The sequence below is a fragment of the Sus scrofa genome, chromosome 6 (genome assembly GCF_054392235.1).
Source record: "Sus scrofa isolate SSC_HxYL_T2T_F1_AM1 chromosome 6, Sscrofa_HxYL_maternal_Yorkshire_Landrace_v2.0, whole genome shotgun sequence".
Lineage (NCBI taxonomy): Eukaryota > Metazoa > Chordata > Mammalia > Artiodactyla > Suidae > Sus > Sus scrofa.
Genome location: NC_139388.1, coordinates 164,403,243 through 164,424,492, shown reverse-complemented (window position 1 = coordinate 164,424,492; position 21,250 = coordinate 164,403,243). Strand labels below are relative to the sequence as shown.

At 36.3% G+C, this 21,250-nt stretch overlaps 1 protein-coding gene across 4 annotated transcripts in view; it reads left to right on the top strand.

The window, feature by feature from the left end:
• The window catches only part of ZFYVE9 (zinc finger FYVE-type containing 9), a 202,017-nt gene that overhangs the window by 88,312 nt on the left and 92,455 nt on the right, over nucleotides 1-21,250 (top strand). For all 4 annotated transcript variants that reach the window (XM_021096648.2, XM_084965067.1, XM_021096646.2 and 1 more), the window contains exon 4: nucleotides 989-3,087. In XM_021096648.2, the coding sequence (XP_020952307.2) occupies nucleotides 989-3,087 (2,099 nt within the window). The remainder of the gene's footprint in view (nucleotides 1-988; nucleotides 3,088-21,250) is intronic.

Below are 21,250 nucleotides of genomic sequence, written 5' to 3'. Positions count from 1 at the left end.
TATCTGGCGTTGCCTTGAGCTGTGGTGTAGGTCGCAGATGCAGCTGGGATCTGGCGTTGCTGTGGATGTGGTATAGGCCTGGCAGCTGTAGCTCCAGTTTGACCCCTAGCCTGGGAGCTTCCATATGCTGCACCTGTGGCCCTAAATAATAATAATAAAATGGCAAGTGAAAGTTTTCTCCCAAATTGTCCTCAGATAATAGTCTATAAATATGAATCTAACTAATAATATATTGTGACATGGTTATAAGTGGAACTTCACATACTATAGCAGACTTTTAAAAACGTATTATTATGGACACATTTCAAATATACGCAAAGTAAATAGAATATTATAATTAACTCCGGTGTACCCATTATCTAGCTTCAGCAATGGTTGACATGCTGCCGTTTTTTATTTCATTTATATCTTCATTTGCTCCTCACTGCCTGCTTCATTGTTTTGTTTTGTTTTTACAGCTTTTTAAAGATTAAATTTTAGGTTAAAATATATGGATCTTAACTATACAGTTCTCTCAAATAGATATATCCATGTAACCCACATCTCAGTCATGATGTAGATTATAGAGCATTCTGCCTTCACAGAGAATTCCTTTGTTTTCCTCCCACTCAATTACTACATCCTTATCATTGTTCTGATTTGTTTCCATCTCAGAGGATCCCCTACCCCATGCTTTGCTAATCCAAGGCCTTCCCCATTACTGCCGCCCCACCCCAGGCCCCAAATATAGCCTGTGGACCACTTTAATTATGTTACTAGACTTGTTTGGAATGTTCTGAAGTATTAGCATTTGATGACATGTAATACAGGGAGCAGTATTTTCTTATCCTCAGCTAACAGTTGGAAACTCCATATCCTAGGAATATTCAGTTTTCACATATCCTGAGAATATTTTATTTTCAGTGCATATTTGCAAATGTAGTTCATTAACTTAGTTCTAGCCTTATCAGTGTTATAGCAAACTTATTGTAATTATTTATTTTTTCAGATGAAACTGTTTCTCCTATCTTATTGGATACAAAGTGGAATAAGATACTAGATCCCTCTCCTCACCGACTGTCATTTAACCCTGCATTGGCCAGTGTGAATGAACCTACAGTTTCTGAGTCACAGCCACAACTGAAAATCTTCTCCCTGGCTCATTCAGCTCCTCTTAACACAAAGGGAGAGGACCATTGTGCTAATGGACAGGATTGTAGTCTGAATCCAGAGATTAGCACAATGTGGATTGATGAAAATGCAGTTGCAGAAGACCAGTTAATTAAGAGGAACTGTACCCAAGATGATCAATGCAGTACTGTTGAAGTGGGAGAGAAGAAATGTGGAAACCTAGCTTGTCTGCCAGATGAGAAGAATGTTCTTGTTGTAGCCGTCATGCATAACTGTGATAAAAGGACATTACAAAGTGATTTGCAGGACTGTAATAATTATAATAGTCAATCCCTCATGGATGCTTTTAACAGTTCACTGGATAATGAAAACAGACAAACTGATCAATTTAGTTTTAGTATAAATGGGTCCAGTGAGAAAGGAATGAACTCAGAGAAACAAGTAGATCCATTGAGTAGACCAAATGCAGATGGGGATTCTGTTAAATATATGTGTACTACTTCATCTGATAATCTGGCCAGTGTCTGTTCCCCTGCACAGTTACAGGATGATGAAAATACAGATAGAGAACCCTCCATGTCTTTGATTACAAGTTTAACACTTGATTCAGTAATCTCATCCCAGGGAACGGATGAAGGTCCTGCCCTAAAGCAAGCGGACTCTACACCAGATGAGGTTCTCACTGGCCAAACCAGCTCTCCTAGGACAGATCTAGGGAGCCCCAATTCCTTTTCCCACTTGAGTGAGGGGATATTGACAGAAAAAGAGCCAGCAGAGGAGAGAACAACAGAAGAATCCATCCAGTCTGGTTTACCTTTGCTTCTCAAAGCAGACGTGCCTAATGGGTCTGGAAGGGCTGATAACTGTGAGCAGTTTTCAGATAACCTTGTACCCCGTGACATTGGAGCTGATGAAAATGAAGGTTGTAAACATGAAGAAATTCTTGGCACCTCAGAACTTCTTAATATGACAGAGCATTTCTCTGAATCTCAGGAGATGACTAATTGGAAATTGACTGAACCAAACAAGATGAATGACAGCCAGGTAAATATGGAGAATGAGAAGTTTCTGCAGATAAGTCACCCTGAAGACAGCCACGATGATAGTGGAGGAGAGTGTGATAGATTGGCAGAAGCAAGTCTAGATTTAAAAGGAAACTGCATGAATGAAAGTGAAGGATGTGATTTCTCCACTGTCATGGATACACCAGCAGCAAATTCACTATCTAGTTGTGATTCCTATGGAATGCAGAGCCCAGTTGTTTGTTTTGTTCCAAAGACTTTACCCTCCAAAGAAGATTCAGTAACAGAAGAAAAGGAAATAGAAGAGAGCAAGTCTGAATGCTACTCAAATATTTATGAACAGAGAGGCAATGAAACCACAGAAGGGAGTGGACTACTTTTAAACAGCAGTGGTGACCTCATGAAGAAAAATTATTTACACAATTTCTGTAGCCAAGTTCCATCTGTGCTTGGGCAATCTTCACCTAAGATAGTAGCAAACCTGCAATCTATCAGTGTTCCTTTTGGTGGTGCAAGACCCAAGCAACCCTCTAATCTTAAACTTCAAATTCCAAAGCCATTATCAGACCATTTACAAAATGACCTTCCTGTAAACAGTGGAAATAATATTAAAAACAAAAATGATGTCCTCGGGAAAGCAAAATTAGGGGAAAATTCAGCAACCAATATATGCAATGCCTCTTTGGGAAATATCTCTATTGCTGACACAAATGGGGAACATTTAGAAAGTTATGAGTCTGGAATATCCAGTAGACCGTGCCTTGCGTTAGCTCCGGAAAGCCCAGATAATGATCTCAGAGCTGGTCAGTTTGGAATTTCTGCTAGAAAGCCATTTACCACTCTGGGTGAAGTGGCTCCAGTATGGGTACCAGATTCTCAGGCTCCAAATTGCATGAAATGCGAAGCCAGGTTTACATTCACCAAAAGGAGGCATCATTGCAGAGCATGTGGGAAGGTAAGTTGTGTGTATCAGCTCAGGAATCTGGCATGCACATTTTGTAATGCTGAGTTAGAAGTAGTAAGGGCAATATAAAGTAAGCATACTTCTGGTTGAGATGACATTGTAAGTAGCTTTTGAACATCTAGTTATAGTAAGTTTCCAAATGAAAAATGACCTCATGGAGTCCTAGTGTTTATATACATTTTGTTGTTGTTGTAAAGATTTAAGCTGAATCAATGTTTATGAATACATGAGAATTGAGGAAGTGTTAACTTTGTGGTTAGTTGCTTAATGGAATAGTTTGAAATAAGGAAGTTATTCTTTTGATTTAAGAAATATTTGCAATTGGCTCTTTATTTTTAAATTCTTGAGTAACTGAACATTATAAAGACCATTCCAATTTTTACTATAGGATTTTTGCCATTGTACTGGACATTCTGGAACTTTCTGCACATATATACACATATTTTTGTCTTTTCCCCCGTATAACTGATACAAAAAAAAAAAGAGCTGAAGGCTTTAGATCCTTGTGATAGGGTTATAGGAATAATTGATATTTCTTAGCTCTCCCTTAATTCTCTTAGCTAAAGGAGGAAAGGGGATTTTGTATTTTTAAAAAGAATGCAGGCTTTGGTGTCAGGTCTGGGTTTGAACTTCAGCTTTGTTACTATCACTGTATAACTTTATTAAGCTTTGGTTTTTCATAAAAACAAAAAGATCATTTTCATTGGGCTGTTATGAAGATTAAATGAGATTACAAATGTAATAGTGCTAAGTAATTAACCTCTATACCCTTCTTGCCTGATTTATTGGTCTGTTTGTATTAATTAGAATGCCTTCACCTTCAAAGAGCAGAGTATCTGGCCCTCAGTGACTTAGACAAAATAACATTTCACATAGCAAGAAACCTGAAAATAGAGACTCTGCATGCTTTGTATATGGTCAGAATCGTTGACGTGCTCTTGGTCTTCCCCTTGTGGTCTCAAGATGTGGCACAGCTCTAAGCATTAAATCCAACCTGGCCTCTTCCCAAGTGCAAGAAACTGATTAGGGGCAAAACAGCCTATTCCTCTTGCTGCCCCCACATCAGGGAGGAAAGAATCCCCAGCAACTTCTTTCAATTTATTGGCCAGCTTTACACCACCGGTCTAATTTAGACCAGTGATTGACAATAGGGAATGAGATTGCCAGGAGTGGCTAAGATCAATCATGATTCATCCCCTGGGGCTGAGCCCAGTGTTGCCTGGAAAAAAAGTGGGATTTTTTTAATAAGGAAAAGGGGAAGAATGGTTCCTGGCTGGGTCTTCACCACGGGGTTCTCTAAGGTCCTAGAACAAAAGAACCAAATGATGGGGAGCAGGAGGTAGTTAAAGCTGTGGCTGGACCGTTAGTCTCTGATTATTCATATTTGAAGGAAATAATGTGTCCGATTCCTTAATATTTTGCAGTCTGAAGTAAACCTATGGTCAGTAGCCTGAACAGTCAGTTTTCTATTAGGGGATTAGAGTCTGTGTTTTTTTGTCATCATTGTTCTGTGTTTTGCTTACTGTGTGTAACACTTTCTGAAAATATAGCTTTCTTAAGCAAATAATAAAAATGCTTTTTTGTTCCAGACCAGCATATCCAGATGTAGTGACTAAATAGATAACTTCGGAGGATTCAGAAAGAAAATGGTGGCTAAATGCATAAAGTTGAAAAATTATATGGAATTTTTGCTGAATGGAATTTATAAATTTATGGATTCTTGTGGATTCTAGATTCATATTCCATTTTTTTCTTTTTCCGTCTCATTTCCTCAGGGATGTTCTAAGGATTGTTGAGATAATATCTGTAGAAATTCTTGAGCTTCTTAAAGGAAAGAGGCTTATAAATATAGGTGTACTTTCTCTAGATATTAAATTAATAATTATACTTGGAATTTAGCTAGGAAAGTACTCCAAGCAGTGTGATTTTGTAAAAAAAAGTCTACTGTTGAAAAGAGAAATTTAGTCCCCCCCCCCATTCTGGTATATCTGCTGTCCAGTAATTTCCAATAATTTCTTTACCTACTGTCTAATACTAATTCTAAAAGCTCATAAATTCTCTTTAACAAGCATATATTAAGCCTTTAATATATGAAAGTTATGGGTTAGGTACTAGGGATTCAGAGATACATGAATTGGAATGTATGACCTCATAGAGTTTATAATCAGAGGCACTGATTTTGGTGAGTGGGGAGAGGAATATCTAAATTTCCTGTAGTTTTTCAAAAATCCTTAAGAAACCGTTATAAACTACTGATCTCAATAGATGAACAGACCATCCCACAAGTTTTAATAGAGTATAGTAAGAGCCAGTTATGTGAGCTTTATATTCACTCTCATTTAATCCCCATCATTAGAATGAGTGGTTAATTTTTTCCTATTTGACAGATCTAGAATTAGAGACTCAGAGAGGTCAAGGGATATGCCCAGGGAATATGCCCAAGGTCACTTAGCTCAAAAGTGCTAGACCCATCTTTATTTATTTATATATTTTTTTGGCTTTTTGTCTTTTCTAGAGCCACATCCGCAGCATATGGAGGTTCCCAGGCTAATCAGAGCTGTAGCCACTGGCCTACACCACAGCCACAGCAGTGCGGGATCGAGCTGCGTCTGCGACCTACACCACAGCTCACCGGATCCTTACCCACTGGGCGCTGAGCAAGGCCAGGGATTGATCCCACAACCTCATGGTTCCTAGTTGGATTCATTAACCACTGAGCCATGATGAGAACTCCTAGACTCATCTTTAAAGCTAGTTTCCTTTCCCGTGACTCTTTCCTTCAGTCATAACTGCTTCTCCTAGCATGTCTCCTTATTCATGATAGCAGTATGAACAAAATAGGAACACTGAGAAATGAGAGCTTAATTTTTCCAAGAATGGCACAAGGATTCAGGAAAATCATGATACAAAAAGTGACTACTTGAAGAAGGAAATATAAGAAAGTAGATGTAATTTATGGATCAAAGTTTTAAAATATGTGAGAAAAATGGGATCACAGCAGAACACAGTGGGGAGTTAGAAAGCAGGGAAAGGGAAACCGTCATATAAAAGAATGGGCCGTGATAAAAATACACTTGAATGTAGAAGTAATAGAAAATTATGGGAAATTATTTAGCAGAGTATAGGGCTTTTATTCAGCTTTCGATGAGTAGTAGATATTATAGTTGTTATAACATTCATCTTGGAATGTTATTAAATAGAATATAAAATAATTGTGTTGAATTTATGAGCAATTGTTAAATATTGCATTGTTAAAATATTGCATTTATTTCTTTATTGCTATAATGGTGATCAAGGCATCTGAATTTCATTCTTTGTTATTAGTGGGCAACTATGTCATGCTCGAAAATGCTGAGCAAATGTGAGTTTTATGATTTCATGTATTATTAATTTAGATAATTGTTCCACATAGCAGCATAATTTCTACTTCTCCTGTATGATAGATGATAAATTATAGAATAGAAAGAGTACAGAGAGCTCCTTCCCCAACAAGTGCCTCCTAAATTCAAATGACCACTGTTATTGTATATTCGTATTAATTTCCTATAGAAATCACTGAATCTACCAGATCATAGTTATACGTCTTGTCAAGCTCCATTTGCCATGAATATTTCGACTCTTTTTTATTTGATTATTTAACTTTAAAGGCCTAAGAAAGCCATTGAGTTTAAGAGTACAGGAAAGAGTTTTTTTGAAAGTGGAGAATTTCTAAAAGAAAAAAAATTTTGGAAATTCCCTTGTGGCCAGCTGGTTAAGGATCTGGTAGTGGCACAGGCTGCAGTTGTGATGCTAGTTCGTTCCCTGGCCCAGCAGCATGCCATGGGTTTGGCCAAAAAAATTTTTTTTATCTTTTATGTAGTCATTCACAAGGCTTTATCACACTTTATCCATTACTGTCACTGATGTGGCTGGTTGTTATTTATGAGATGCTAGCTGGTTAATGACTTTTATCTACTGAAATAGACAAAAATAGCCATTATTATTATTATTATTATTATTATTATTATTATTATTATTATTTTGTCTTCCTGTGGCATAATGAAAGTTCCCAGGCTAGGGGTTGAATCAGAGCTGCAGCTGCTGGCCTATACCAAAGCCACAGCAATGTGGGGTCCAGGCTGCATCTGCGACCTGCACCATAGCTCACAGTGGCAACACAGGATCCTTAACCCACTGAGCGAGGACAAGGATTGACCTGGCATCCTCATGGGTACTGGTCATGTTCATTACCTCTGAGCCGTGCCAAAAATAGCCTTTAAAAGTATGAAAGGTGAGAATAGAATAAAATTTTTGAGCATTTCCCTTTATGCTAGGCTTATCTAGTCTAACAGCACAATTCTTTGAGATAGTTACAGGGGAGAAAAGCGTGCTTCAGAAAGGTTAAGTACCTTGCCTAAATTCTCAGTTTATAGATGAGAATGCATGGATTTTAACACAAATTTCTCTCTTTTTACTGTATTTGACATAGCAACAAAATTTATCTGTACTTCAGTTGCTTATTAGAAATAGAAGTCATTGTCTTTGGTGAACATTGGCTTTGGACAATGATAAAAGGATTGGGAATTTGAAAGGAAGACAAAAATGTTGAATGATTGGTGCTATCAATTCATTGGGGAGGCTAGCAAAGGTAGCAGGATTTTAGGTTTTACATCACCTGTTAGATCTTGAACTACAAATTAGGAAAAGAACATAGGTGCCAAGTCAGAGAATGAGGAAGGATTTAGGGGCAGTAATATACACCATTCCAATTTACTTACACAATTTTTTCCACATTCATTGACATTATAAAGTATAATTCAAAATAGATAAATTTTTACCAGTTTGAGTAGAGAGTGATTTGATCAGACAGAACAGAGACGAGAACTATAGGAGAGGTAGTATGGGAAGAAAACTGGGGAGTTCCTGTTGTGGCTCAGCAGGTGAAGAACCTGACGTAGTATCCATGTGGATGCTGGTTGGATCCCTGGCCTAGCTCAGTGGGTTAAGGATCCAGCATTGCCACAAGCTGTGGTGTAGGTTGCAGATGCGGCTTGGATGCATAGTTGCTGTGGCTGTGGTGTAGGCCAGCAGCTGCAGCTCTGATTTGACCACTAGCCCAGGAACTTTGATATGCTGCAGGTGTGGCCCTAGAAAGAAAAAAACAAAACAAAAAAGAAAATGATGGAATGTGTATGAAGAAGCTCTGGGCTTCTGTTTCTTCTTCTGTAAAAGGAGGGGATTGCATAGACTTTATCTCCTTGCAGCTCTGAAAGAGTTTGAAGTTCGGTGTTTAAAAAAGAAAGGAAAGGAAATGGAGAGATTTGTGCTAGCCCTGATATATCTCTGTCAAATTATTACTAAATGTAATGATTAGCCAAGGTCATTTTGTGGGAAGAATATGCCATTAAATATTTTAAAAAGTGCTACTCTGAAAGTATGTTTTCTGGAAGTCATCTCAGTTCAACTGGAATGCTATTTATCATAGTACCACTTAAGTGGGCTACAGTGAGGGTTTTATTTTGCAATTACTGTTTCCTTTTTTATTCATTTCCAATAGTATTAATCTTTTTAGACACACATTATCCTCATCACATATATTTTAAAACAAATAGCTTTTGTAAAGCAAGTATACTTCAATTTAAAAAAATAGCTTGATGATTTGTATATTGTCAACGTAGCATATTGAAAACTGATCTAGATTAATTTTTAATATAGTTCTAGAAAGGTACCTTCTATACACCTGGGATTATAGGAATTTAACATATAATGAGCATTTATAAATGTAATTATATAATGTTATATTTTATATAATTTTATACCTATGTATCAAATATTTTATAAGTTTATATAATTTGTATAATACTATATGTGTTTATGTATAAAACGGCAAACTTGAACAGTATCTAACTCCATGCTTTTCATTTGAATTGCTGTTCTGCAGTAGTCTGGAGTAATTTTTTCTATAAAGGTATATAAAAGAGCTATATAATATTTTGATATTATATCATTGCATATTAAGTGAAAAATAGAGACTTGAAATAACGTTAAACTTAACTGTTTAAATTTGAAATTGAAAATAAAACACATTTTGAGATGGGATGAAGAGGGTTAGTGCTTTTTTTTTTAAAACAGGGTAATGATTGATTATATCTTGAAAGATGGCAATTTCTATCTACATGTGTATAATCCCTATTCCAGCTCCCTGGACGCATCCACCTTAGGAAATTAATAGACTATTTCAAAAATTGTAGTTGATTTACAATATTAGTTTCAGATGTACAACATAGTGATTTAGTGTTTTTATAGATTATACTCCAATTAAAATTATTTTATTTATTTGTTATGGCTGCACCTGCAGCATATGGAATTTCCTGGGCCAGGGATTGAATTGGAGCCACAGCTGTAACCTATGCTGCAGCTGTGGCAATGCCAGATTCTTTAACCCATTTGCCAGGCCAGGGACTGAATCCATGCCTCTGCAGTGACCCGAGCCACTGTAGTCAGATTCTTAACTTACTGTGCTACAGTGATAACTTTTAAAGTTATTTTAAATTTATGGCTAGATTTTCCTGTACTATGTAATATATCCTGTATATGATATTTCATTTATTTTATGCATTGTAGTTTTTCTTTCTTTCTTCCCAACTCCTATCTTGCCCCTCCCCTCTTGCCTCTCCTCAGTGGTAACCACTAGTTTGTTCTCTGTGCGTCTTTTCTGTTTTGTCGTATTCTTTCATCTTATTTTTAGATTCCACATATGGGTGATGACATAGAGTTTTGTCTGTCTTTGACTCTTCACTAAGCATCATACTCTCCAGGTCTATCCATGTTGTTGTAAATGGCAGAGTTACATTCTTTTTAATGGATGAGTGCTATTCCAGTGTGTGTGTGTGTGTGTGTGTGTGTGTACATATACAGTGGATCTGTTGGTGGGCATTCGGCTGTTTCATTATCTTGGATCTTGTAAATAATGTCATGATGAACATAGGGGTGCATATATCTTTTTCAATTAGTGTTTTCGTATTCTTTAGATAAATAACCAGAATTGGGATAGTTGAATCATGTGTTAGTTCTATTCTTAATTTTTTGAGGAATCTCCATACTGTTTTCCATAGTGACTGGACCAGTTTATATTCCCATCAACAGTGTATGAGGGTCCCATTTTCTTCATATCCTTGGTGACATTTAGTATTTGTACACTTTTTGATGTTGACCATTCTGACAGGTGTGAGGTGATATCATAGTATAGTTTCGATTTGCGTTTACCTGATGATTAGTGATGTTGAACATCTTGTCATTGCCTGTTGGCCATCTGTATGTCTTTTTTGGTAAAATATCAGTTCATGTCTTGTGCCTATTTTTTAACTAGGTTGTTTGATTGATACTGAGTTATTTGAGCTCTTTATATATTTTGAACATTAGCCTCTTACTGGTAATATCATCTGCAAATGTTTTCTCCTATTCAGTAATTTTTTTGTTTTGTTGATGGCTTCCTTTGCTATAAAAAGGCTTTTAAGTTTAATTAGATGCTGTTTATTTTTATTTTTTACTTTTTTTTGGTCTTTTGTCCTTTTTTTTTTAGGGCCGCGCCTGCGGCATGTGGAAGTTCCCAGGCTAGGGGTCTAATTGGAGCTGTTGCTTCCGGCCTATGCCGGAGTCACAGCAACGCCAGATCTGAGCCACATCTGCGACCTACAGCAACACCAGATCCTTAACACACTGAGTGAGGCCAGGGATCGAACCTGCAACCTCATGGTTCCTAGTGGGATTCATTTCTCTGTGCCATGACAAGAACTCCGGTTCATTTTTAAATTGTATTTCCTTTGCCTTAGGAGACAGATCCAAAAAAATATTTGTTTTATTTGTGTCAAAGAATGTTCTGCCTGTGTTTTTTTCCAGGAGTTTTATAGCTTACAGTCTAATATTTAGGTCTTTAATACACTTTGAGTTTTTTGTATATAGGGTGAGAAAACGTTCTGATTTTATTTCTTTACGTATAGCTGTCCAGTTATCCCAGTCTCTTTTTGAAGAGACTCTTTTCCTCGTTGTATATTCTTGCCTCCTTTGTTGTAGATTAATTGACCATAAATACATGGGTTTATTACTGGGCTCTCTTTTGTTTCAGTGATCTGTGTGTCTGTTTTTGTGCCAGTAATATGCTGTTTTGAGTACTGTGTAGTTCTGTAGGATAGTCTGAAGTCAGGAAATGTGATGCCTCTAGTTCCATTTTTCTTTGTTAAGATTGCTTTGGCTATTTGGGTTTTTTGTGGTTTCATGTAAGTTTCAGGATTTTTCAGGTAAAAAATCTCATGGGTATTTTGATAGGGATTGCGTTAAATCTGTAGATTGCTTTGAGTAGTCCACATTTTAACAATATTAATTTTTCTAATCTACGAACACAAGATATCTTTACATTTCTTTGTATCGTCTTCACTTTCCTTAATGAATGTGTTGTGGTTTTCAAAGTGTCAGTTTTGGGAGTTGCTGTTGTGGCTCAGCAGAAATGGATCTGACAGTATCCATGAGGATGTGGGTTCAGTCCCTGGCCTAGCTCAGTGATTCAGGGATTTGGCATTGCTGTGAGCTGTGGTTAGGTCTCAGATATGGCTTGGATCTTGTGTTATTGTGGCTGTGGTATAGGCCAGCAGCTGTAGCTCCAATTCAGCCCCTAGCCTGGGAACTTCCATATGCCACAGGTGTGGATCTAAAAAAGCAAAAAACAAAACAAAACAGTATTGGTCTTTCACCTCCTTGGTTTACTTAATTGTAGACATTTTATTCTTTTTGATGCAATTTTAAACGAGATTTTTTTTTTCTTCTCTTTCTGGTGGTTCATTATTAGTGTATAAAAAAGCAACAGATTTCTGTGTATAAGTCTTGTATCTTTCAATTTTACTAAAGTCATTTGTTCTAATAGTTTTTTGGTGAAAACTTTAGGGTTTTCTGTATGTAGTATCATGTCATCTGCAAATAGTAATAATTTTGCTTGTTCCTTTCCAATTTGGATGCCTTTTATTTCTCTTTCTTATCTGATTGCTCTGGCTAGGACTTCCAATACTATGTTAAATAGAAGTATTGAGAATGGGTAGCCTTTGTTTTGTTCCTGATTTTAGAGGAAAAGCTTTCAACTTTTCACTATTGAATGTGGTTTGTTATGGTTTGAATATGGTTTGTTAGAAATGGCCTTTATGATGTTGAGATATGTTCACTGTGTACCAACTTTTGATGACATTTTTTTCATGAGTGGCTGTTAAATTTTGTCAAGTGCTTTTTCTATTGAGATGGTCATTTTTTTTTTTTCTTTGTCTCAATTCCCATTCTTTTTTTTTTTTTTTTTTTTATTTTCCCACTGTACAGCAAGGGGGTCAGGTCATCCTTAGATGTATACATTGCAGTTACAGTTTTTTCCCCCACCCTTTCTTCTGTTGCGACATGAGTATCTAGACATAGTTCTCAATGCTATTCAGCAGGATCTCCTTATAGAGATGGTCATTTTTATCCTTTTGTTAATGTGACGTATTACATTGATTGATTTGCTGATATTGAAACATCCTTGTATTCCTGGAATAAATCCTACTTGATTATATTGTATGATCCTTTTTATATATTGCTGAATTCAGTTTGCTAATATTTTGTTGAGGATTTTTATGTCTATATTTATCAGAGATATTAGCTTGTAATATTTTTTTTGGCTATGCTCACAGCATGCAGAAATTCTCAAGCCAGGGATCAAACCCATGCCACAGCAATGACAATGCCAAATCCTTAACCTGCTAGGCTACCAGGAAACTCTTCTAGTTTCCTTCCTTCCTTCCTTTTGTGTTTTTGTCTGGTTTTGTTTTCAGGGTAATGGTGACCTTGTGGAATAAATTTGGAAGTTTTCCACTGTAAACCAGCTATAATGGAAAAAATAAAAATCATTTTAAAAATTTAGAAGTTTTCCCTTCTCTTCAATTTTTTAGAGTAGTTTGAGAAATAGTTAACTCTTCTGTATATGGTTGATAGACTTCTCTTATTAAACTATCTGGTTCTGGACTTTGTTTTCTGGAATTTTTTAAATCAAAAATTCAATTTTACTACTAGTGATTAGTCTGCTCAGATTGTCTTTTTCTTCCTAATTCAGTCTTGGAAGGTTGTACATTTCTAGAAATTTGTTGTCCAGTTGTTGGCATATGACTTTGTCATATTCTCTTGTGATTTTTTGTATCTCTGTGGCATTGGTGGTTATTTGTCTTCTTTATTTTTTTATTTCGTTTATTTGAGTCCTCTTTTTTCCTTGCTGAGTCTGGCTGTTGGTTTATCAGTTTTGTTTATCTTTTCAAAAAAAGCCCCCAGCTCTTCGTTTCATTGATCTTTTCTATTTTTTTTTTTAACTCTGTTTAATTTCACTCTGGTCTTTATTATAGTCTTTTTTTTCTGCTGACTTTGGGCTTTTGTTCTTTTTCTAATTCCTGTAGATGTTAGTTTACGTTGTTTATTTGAGATTTTTCTTCTTTCTTGAAGTAAGCCTGTATTGCTGTAATTCTGCCTCCTAGAACTGCTTTTGCTGCATCCCATAGCTTTTGGAAAGTTGTGTTTCCATTTGATTTTTCTCAAGGTATTTTCTGATTTTTTTCTCTTTGTTTTCTTCGTTGACCCATTGGTTTTTTAGTAGCATGTTGTTTTGTCTCCATGTGTTTGTGTTTTTCCCATTTTTATTTCTTTAACTCATCTCTAGTTTCATACCATTGTGTCTGGAAAAATGCGTGGTATAATTTCTATCCTCATATATTTGTTGAGATATTTTGTGTCTTAGCATGTGATCTATCCTGGAGAATGTTCCATGTGCACTTGAGAAGAATGTGTATTCTGCTTTTTTTTGGATGTAATGTCCTATAGGTATCTATTAATTCCAAGTGATCTAATGTGTCTTTCAAGACTACTGTTTCCTTTTTTAATAGACTATTTTCTACAGCAGAAAAATTGAGCAGAAGGTACATACACCCCCTTCCGCTGATCCCATTATTAACATCTTGCACCAGTATAGTACATTTGTTGAAGTTAATGAACCAAGATTGATATATCATCACTAACAAAAATCATGTAAAAGAAATGTATACTATAGTTTTTGTTGGAGTTTACTCTTTGTGTTGTACAGTTCTAGGGGTTTGATAAATGCATATTATTTATCTTATTATAGTGTCATACAGAATAGTTATACTATCCTAAAAGTCCCTTGTGCCCCATTTATGCATTCCTCTCTTACTTTCTTGGAACTCTGGCAGCTATTGATCTTTACACTGGCTTGGTAGTTTTGGCTTTTCCAGAATGTCTTTTTTTTTTTTTTTTTTTTTTTGTCTTTTTATCTTTTTTGCCTTTTCCAGGGCCGCTCCCATGGCATATGGAGGTTCCCAGGCTAGGGGTCTAATTGGAGCCATAGAGGCTGGCCTCCGCCACAGCCATAGCAATGCGGGATCCGAGCCGCATCTGTGACCTACACCACAGCTCATGGCAACCCTGGATCCTTAACCCACTGAGCAAGACCAGGGATCGAACCCGCAACCTCATGGTTCCTAGTCGGATTCATTAACCACTGAGCCACGAAGGGAACTCCCAGAATGTCTTATAGTTGGTGCTATACATTATGTTGCCTTTTAGACTGGCTTCTTTTGCTTAGAAATATGCATTTAGGATTCCTCCCTGTCTTTTTAAAAATTGAGTATAATTAACATGTAACATTATATCATATGCTTTAGGTGTATATTATGATTAAATATTTGGGTATATTGTGAAATGCTCACCACCATAAGTCTGGTTAACATCCATACAATACATAGTTACAAACATTTTTTTCTTAGGAACTTTAAGATTCACTCTCTCAGCAACTTATAAATAAGCAATAAAGTTTACCATGACATGCGCTACTCCCTATGAGTTACATAATTTATAACTGCAGGTTTGTACCTGTTGATGGCATTTACCTGTTTCACTCGCATCCTCCATCTCTGGCAACTACCACCCAATCTATTCTCTGATTCAGTGAGCTCATTATTTTTTTTTGTTTTGGCATTTTTTAGATTCCACACATAAGTGAGGTTATCTGGTATTTGTCTGACTTACTTCACTAGCATACTGCCCTCAAGTTCCACCCGTGTTGTTGCAGATGTCAAGATTTTATTCTTTTTTTTTTGGCTGAGTAATAGTCCATTGTGTGTGTGTACGTGTTTGCATGTCACATACATACATACTGTAATTTCTTTATCCATTTATCTACTGATGGGCACCTAGGCTGTTTCCATATGTTGACTATTGTAAATAATGCTGCAGTGAACATGGTGGTACAGATATCTGTTTTAGCTGGTGTTTTCATTTTCTTTGGATAAGTACCTAGAAATGGAATTGCTGGATCATGGTGGTTCTGTTTTCAATTCTTGAGGAACCTCCATACTGTTTTCTGTAAATGGCTACATCCATTTTCATTCCCACCAACAGTGTGCAAGTGTTCTCGTTTCTTCATATCCTTGCCCACACTTGTTATTTATTGTCTTTGATAATAGCCATCCTGACAGGTATGAGTTTATGTATCATTGTGGTTTTGATTTGCACTTCTCTTATGACTAGTGATGTTGAGAACCTTTTCACATACCTCTTGGCCATTCATATGTCTTTGGAGAAATGTCTGTTCATGTCTTCTGCCCATTTTATAATTGGATTATTTTTTTTCCTATCGAGTTGCATGAGTTCTTTGTATATTTTGGATATTAACTCCTTATCAGACACATGACTTACAAATATTTTCTCCCATTCCATAGGTTGCCTGTTTATTTTGTTGATGATTTCCTTTACTGTGTAGAAGCTTTGTGGTTTGATGTAGTTCTACTTGTTTAATTTTGCTTTTTTTTTTTTTTTTTTTTTGGTCATTGTCAGGACCAATGTCAAGGAGTCTTCAGGTCTTAATGACAGGATAACTAATTATTTTAAATTGCTGAGTTGTGTTCTACTGTATGGTATACCACAAGATTGTTTATTCATTAAGCTATTGAAAGATACCTTGGTTGATTCCAGTTCTGGACAGTTTATAAGTAAAGCTATTATAAATGTCCATGTGCATGTTTTTGAGTAGACATAAGAAGTTTTAATTCATTTGTGTAAATGCATAGGAGCTTCATTTCTGGATTGTATAGTAAACACCTGTGTTTCTCTTTGTAAGAAGCTGCCAAACTGTCTTCCAGAGTGGCTGCACTAGTTTTGCATTCCCATGAGCAGTGAATCCTTACTAACTATTGGTGTTGTCAGTTTGAATTTTAGACATTTTAATAGATGTAGTTTCTCATTTTTGTCTTAATTTGCATTTCCCTAATGACATATGATATTAAACATCTTATCATATGCATATTTGCTATCTGTGTATCTTCTTTGATGAAGTGTCTGTTCAGATCTTTTGCCCCTCTTTTCATTGGGTTGTTTTCTTCTTGTTGAAGAAAGTTCTATATTTTCTCTATATTTTCTATATTTTCTATATTTCTATATTTCTATAGTTCTATATTTTCTATATTTTCTCTATTTTCTATATTTAAAAGTTCTATATTTTGTTTCAAGTTTTTTATCAGATAAGTGTTTTGCAAATACTTTCTCCCAGTCTCTGTTCCTTTCATTTTCTTAGACACATTCACTTTAAATTCTTTTAGAAGTATCTCTTGGAGTTCCCGTCGTGGCTCAGTGGTTTAATGAATCTGACTAGGAACCATGAGGTTTCGGGTTCGATCCCTGACCTCGCTCTGTGGGTTAAGGATCCGGCATTGCCATGAGCTGTGGTGTAGGTCGCAGATCCATGCAGATGCAGCTTGGTTCCCGCATTGCTGTGGCTGTGGCGAAGGCTGGCCTCTACGGCTCTGATTAGACCCCTAGCCTGGGAACCTCCATATGCCATGGGAGCGGCCCTAGAAAGAAAAAAAAAAAAAAGATGAAATTACCTTACGGTTATATATTACCTTCCTCCTGATATTGGGCAGGACACTTATATCGTCTGTAAAATAAAGGCGATAACACTTAACTTGCACAATTACATATATTAAAGATATGTTGAATGAATTCATTACAAGTGTTAAGAAGTAACAAATATGTTACCTAGCAGTGTATGTAGTGGGTTGTCCCTAAATGACAAGTTAGCTGCAGTTTCTTTGTAGAGTGTTGTTTTTTGTTGAGTGGTAGAATTCTTTTTTAAATATAACGCACACCTGTGGCATGCAAAAGTTCCCAAGCCAGGGATCAAACCTGTGCCACAACAGTAACCTGAGCCACAGCAGTGAAAATGCCAAGTCTTTAGTCACTAGGCCACCATGGAACTCCTAGACTTCTTTTTTTTTTTTTTTTTTTTTTGTCTTTTTGCCTTTTTCTAGGGCCGCACCCACGGCATATGGAGGTTCCCAGGCTAGGGGTCGAATCGGAGCTGTAGCCGCCAGCCTACGCCACAGCCACACCAACACTGGATCCACAGCCCACTGAGCAAGGCCAGGGACTGAACCTGTAACCTCATGGTTCCTAGTCAGATTCGCTAACCACTGAGCCACTACGGGAACTCCTAGACTTCTTTATATATTCTGGATATCAGATATCTTGGTTTGTAAATATTTTCTCCCATTCCATGACTTGCCTTTTCACTGTCATTAATGACCTTTGATGTGCCAGAGTTTTAAATCTTGATGAAGTTTAACTTACCTGTTTTTTCTTTTGTTGCCTGTGCTTTTGGTATCATAGAAATCATTGCCATATCATATGTCATGAAGCTTCTTCCCTATATTTTTTTCTAAGAGTTTTGTAGTTATAGCACTTAAGTTTAGGTGTTTGATCCACTTTAATTTTTGTATAAGGTGTAAGCTTAGAATCTGATTTCATTCTTTTGAATGTGGATATCTAGTTTTCCCAGCCCCATTTGTTAGAAAGACTATCCTTTTGCCATTGAATTGTTTTAGCACCCATGTCAAAAATCATTTGACTCTCTATTTATGTGAAAGTTTATTTCTGTGTCATCTGTTTTATTCTCTTGCTTATATCTGTGTTTATGCTAGTATCATACTCTTTTGACTACTGTAGCTTCATAGTAAATTTTAAAACCAAGTGCGATTCTTCTAAGTCTGTTCTTGTCAGGTTTGTTTTGCCTGTTTGGATCTCTTGAGATTGCTTATGAATGAACTTAAGGATAAATTTTTCTTTTCTTTTTTTTTTTTTTTTTGTCTTTTTGCCTTTTCTAGGGCCGCTCTCACGGCATATGGAGGTTCCCATGCTACGGGTCTAATCAGAGCTGTAGCCGTTAGCCTACGCCAGAGCCACAGCAACACGGGATCCCAGCCGCGTCTGTGACCTACACCACAGCTCACGGCAACGCCAGATCCTTAACCCACTGAGCAAGGCCAGGGATCAAACCTGCAACCGCATGGTTCCTAGTCAGATTCGTTAACCACTGAGCCACAACGGGAACTCCTGGGGATAAATTTTTCTTTTTTTGGGAAAAAAAATCATTGGGATTTTTGATAAGGATTGCATTGGGCCTGTAGATCGCTTGGGTAATATTGACATCTTAACAATATTTAATCTTCCAATCCAGGGACATAGAATTTCTTCTTGAAAATTTTTTTGTCAGTCTTTTGTTTTCATTGCACAATGAAACTCATTTTCTGAGTTTAATTAATAAATATTTTATTCTTCTTAAAGCTATTATAAATGGAATTGTTTTCTTTCATTTTTGGCTTGTTCATTATTATTAAAAATTTTTTGTATTGAAATTTAATTGATTTATAATTTTAGTTTCAGATGTACAGCACAGTGATTCAGTATTTTTATAGATTATACTCCATTAAAAGTTATTCTAACAGCTATAATTACCTGTACTATGTAATATATCTTTATTGCTTATATATTTTATACATAATAGTTTATAACTCCTAATCCCATACCCCTAATTTTCCCCTTTCCCCTTCTCTTTTACCCTTTGGTAACCACTAGTTTGTTTTCTGAATCCGTTGAGTCTGTTTTGCATATACATTCATTGGTATTATTTTTAGATTCTACATATAAGCATATCATACAGTATTTGCCTTTCTCTGACTTATCTTACTATTGGCTTGTTTATTATTAGCGTATAGAAATACAACTGATTTTCATGTGTTGACTTTGCGGCCATCTAACTTTGCTGAATTTGTATATTAGTTCATACATTTTGTATGTGTGTTTGTGCAATCTTTAGAGTTTTATGTGTGTGCTGTCTATGAAAAGATACAATTTTACTTGTTCATTTCCCACTTCAATGCCGTTTATTTGGTTTCCTTACCTAATTTCTCTGGCTAAACATTTAATACTGAGTTTGCATGCAAGTGGCAAAAACACACATTCTTTTCTTATTCCTGTCTTAGAGAAAAAGCTTTCTGTCTTTCACTGTTGCATATGATGTTAGAGATGGGGTTTTTATATGTGGCCCTTATAATGTTGAGGTACTTTCCTTCTAATCCTAGCTTGGTGAGTTTTTGTCATGAAAAGGTGCTGAATTTTGTTAAGGGTCCCTCTTCTGTATCAGTGATCATGTGGACTTTTTTTTCCATCCTGTTAATGTTGTGTGTTCCATTGACAGATTTTCCTTTGTTGAACCATCCTTGCATTCACAGAAAAAAGTCCCACTTGGTTGTGGTATATAATCCTTTTAAGGTGCTGCTGAATTTGGTTTGTTAGTATTTTGCTGAGGGTATTTTGCATCAGTGTTCATAAGGGATATTGATCTATAGTATCTTTGTATTTGGTATTGGTAAAGCTGGCCTCATAGAATGAGTTGGGAAATATTCCTCCCCTTTCAGTTTTTGGAAGTTTGAGGATTGGTGTTCCTCAAATGTTTGGTAGAGTTTACTGTTGCAGCCATCTGATTTGAAGCTTTTCTTTGTTAGGTTTTTGATCACTGATTCAGTCTCCTTACTATAGATGTATTTGGGTTTTCTATTTCTTCCTGGTTCAGACTTGGTAGGTTTTGTGCTTCAGTGAATTTGTACCTTCTGCCTAGGTTGGTTACAGTTTTTCTAAACTGGAAGAGAATTATTTGAAATACTGAAGTTAGGTTCTTGAGTCTTAAATCAAGGCTTCCTTTGACAGAACAAATCAAAAGGTGGTTACAGAATGTCAATTAACAAAAGTATCTTTGCTATGTAAAGCATTCATAAAAATTATTAAAACCATCACATTTTCAATATATAAATGGGCAAAAGATATATTTAAGTGGGTTAGTAAACAAGGGAGAAATATTTAAATTTATATTAAGAGGTAGAAATTAAAATTATGCCTAAATAGCAAAAAATAGAAAATGTTGATAATACGCAATGATGGTGATAAGTTGTAACCAGCATGTTTTTATATTCACAAAGCCATGTATATCACTTCTTAGAACTAATAATTCCTTTTGGGGGAAATAATGTCCAAGAACAAGAGTTGTAGCAAAAAGTGATCATTTTAGTGTTACTTAATTTACCAAATACATTTGCAATAATTAACTGTTGATAAGTTAAATATGATAATGTAATTAGATTGGCCATTAAAAATTATCATAAGGCAGAGTTCTCGTCGTGGCGCAGCGGAAATGAATCTGACTAGGAAGCGTGAGGTTGCAGGTTTGATCCCTGGCCTCCCTCAGTGGGTTGAGGATCCGGCATTGCCCTGAGCTGCAGTGTAGGTCACAGATGGGGGCTTGGATCTGGCGTTCCTGTGGCTGTGGTGTAGACTGGCAGCTACAGCTCCAATTAGACCCCTAGCCTGGGAACCTCCATATGCCGCAGGTGAGGCCCTAAAAAGACAAAATAATAATAATAGTAATGAATTACTATAAGGCAATATGGAAAATACTTATGTTGATATATGAGTAAAATAAAGTGCATAGTCAGAGATAGGCTCTGTTTATAATTATAAAGATTGTTCTTGGGCGTAAAAATAAGAATATCTAAAAGGAATATGTACGGAGTTCTCTTGTGGTGCAATGGGTTTAGGATCCAGTGTTCTCACTGCAGTGGCTCAGGTTGCTGCTGTGGCATAGGTTCGATCCCTGGCCTGGGAACTTGTACATGCTGTGGGCATGGCCAAAAAATAAATAAAAGGAACATGTAAAATTGAAAATGGATCATTTTGGGTAATTGTCCTCTTTTCCCCTCTGTTTTTAATTCTTTTT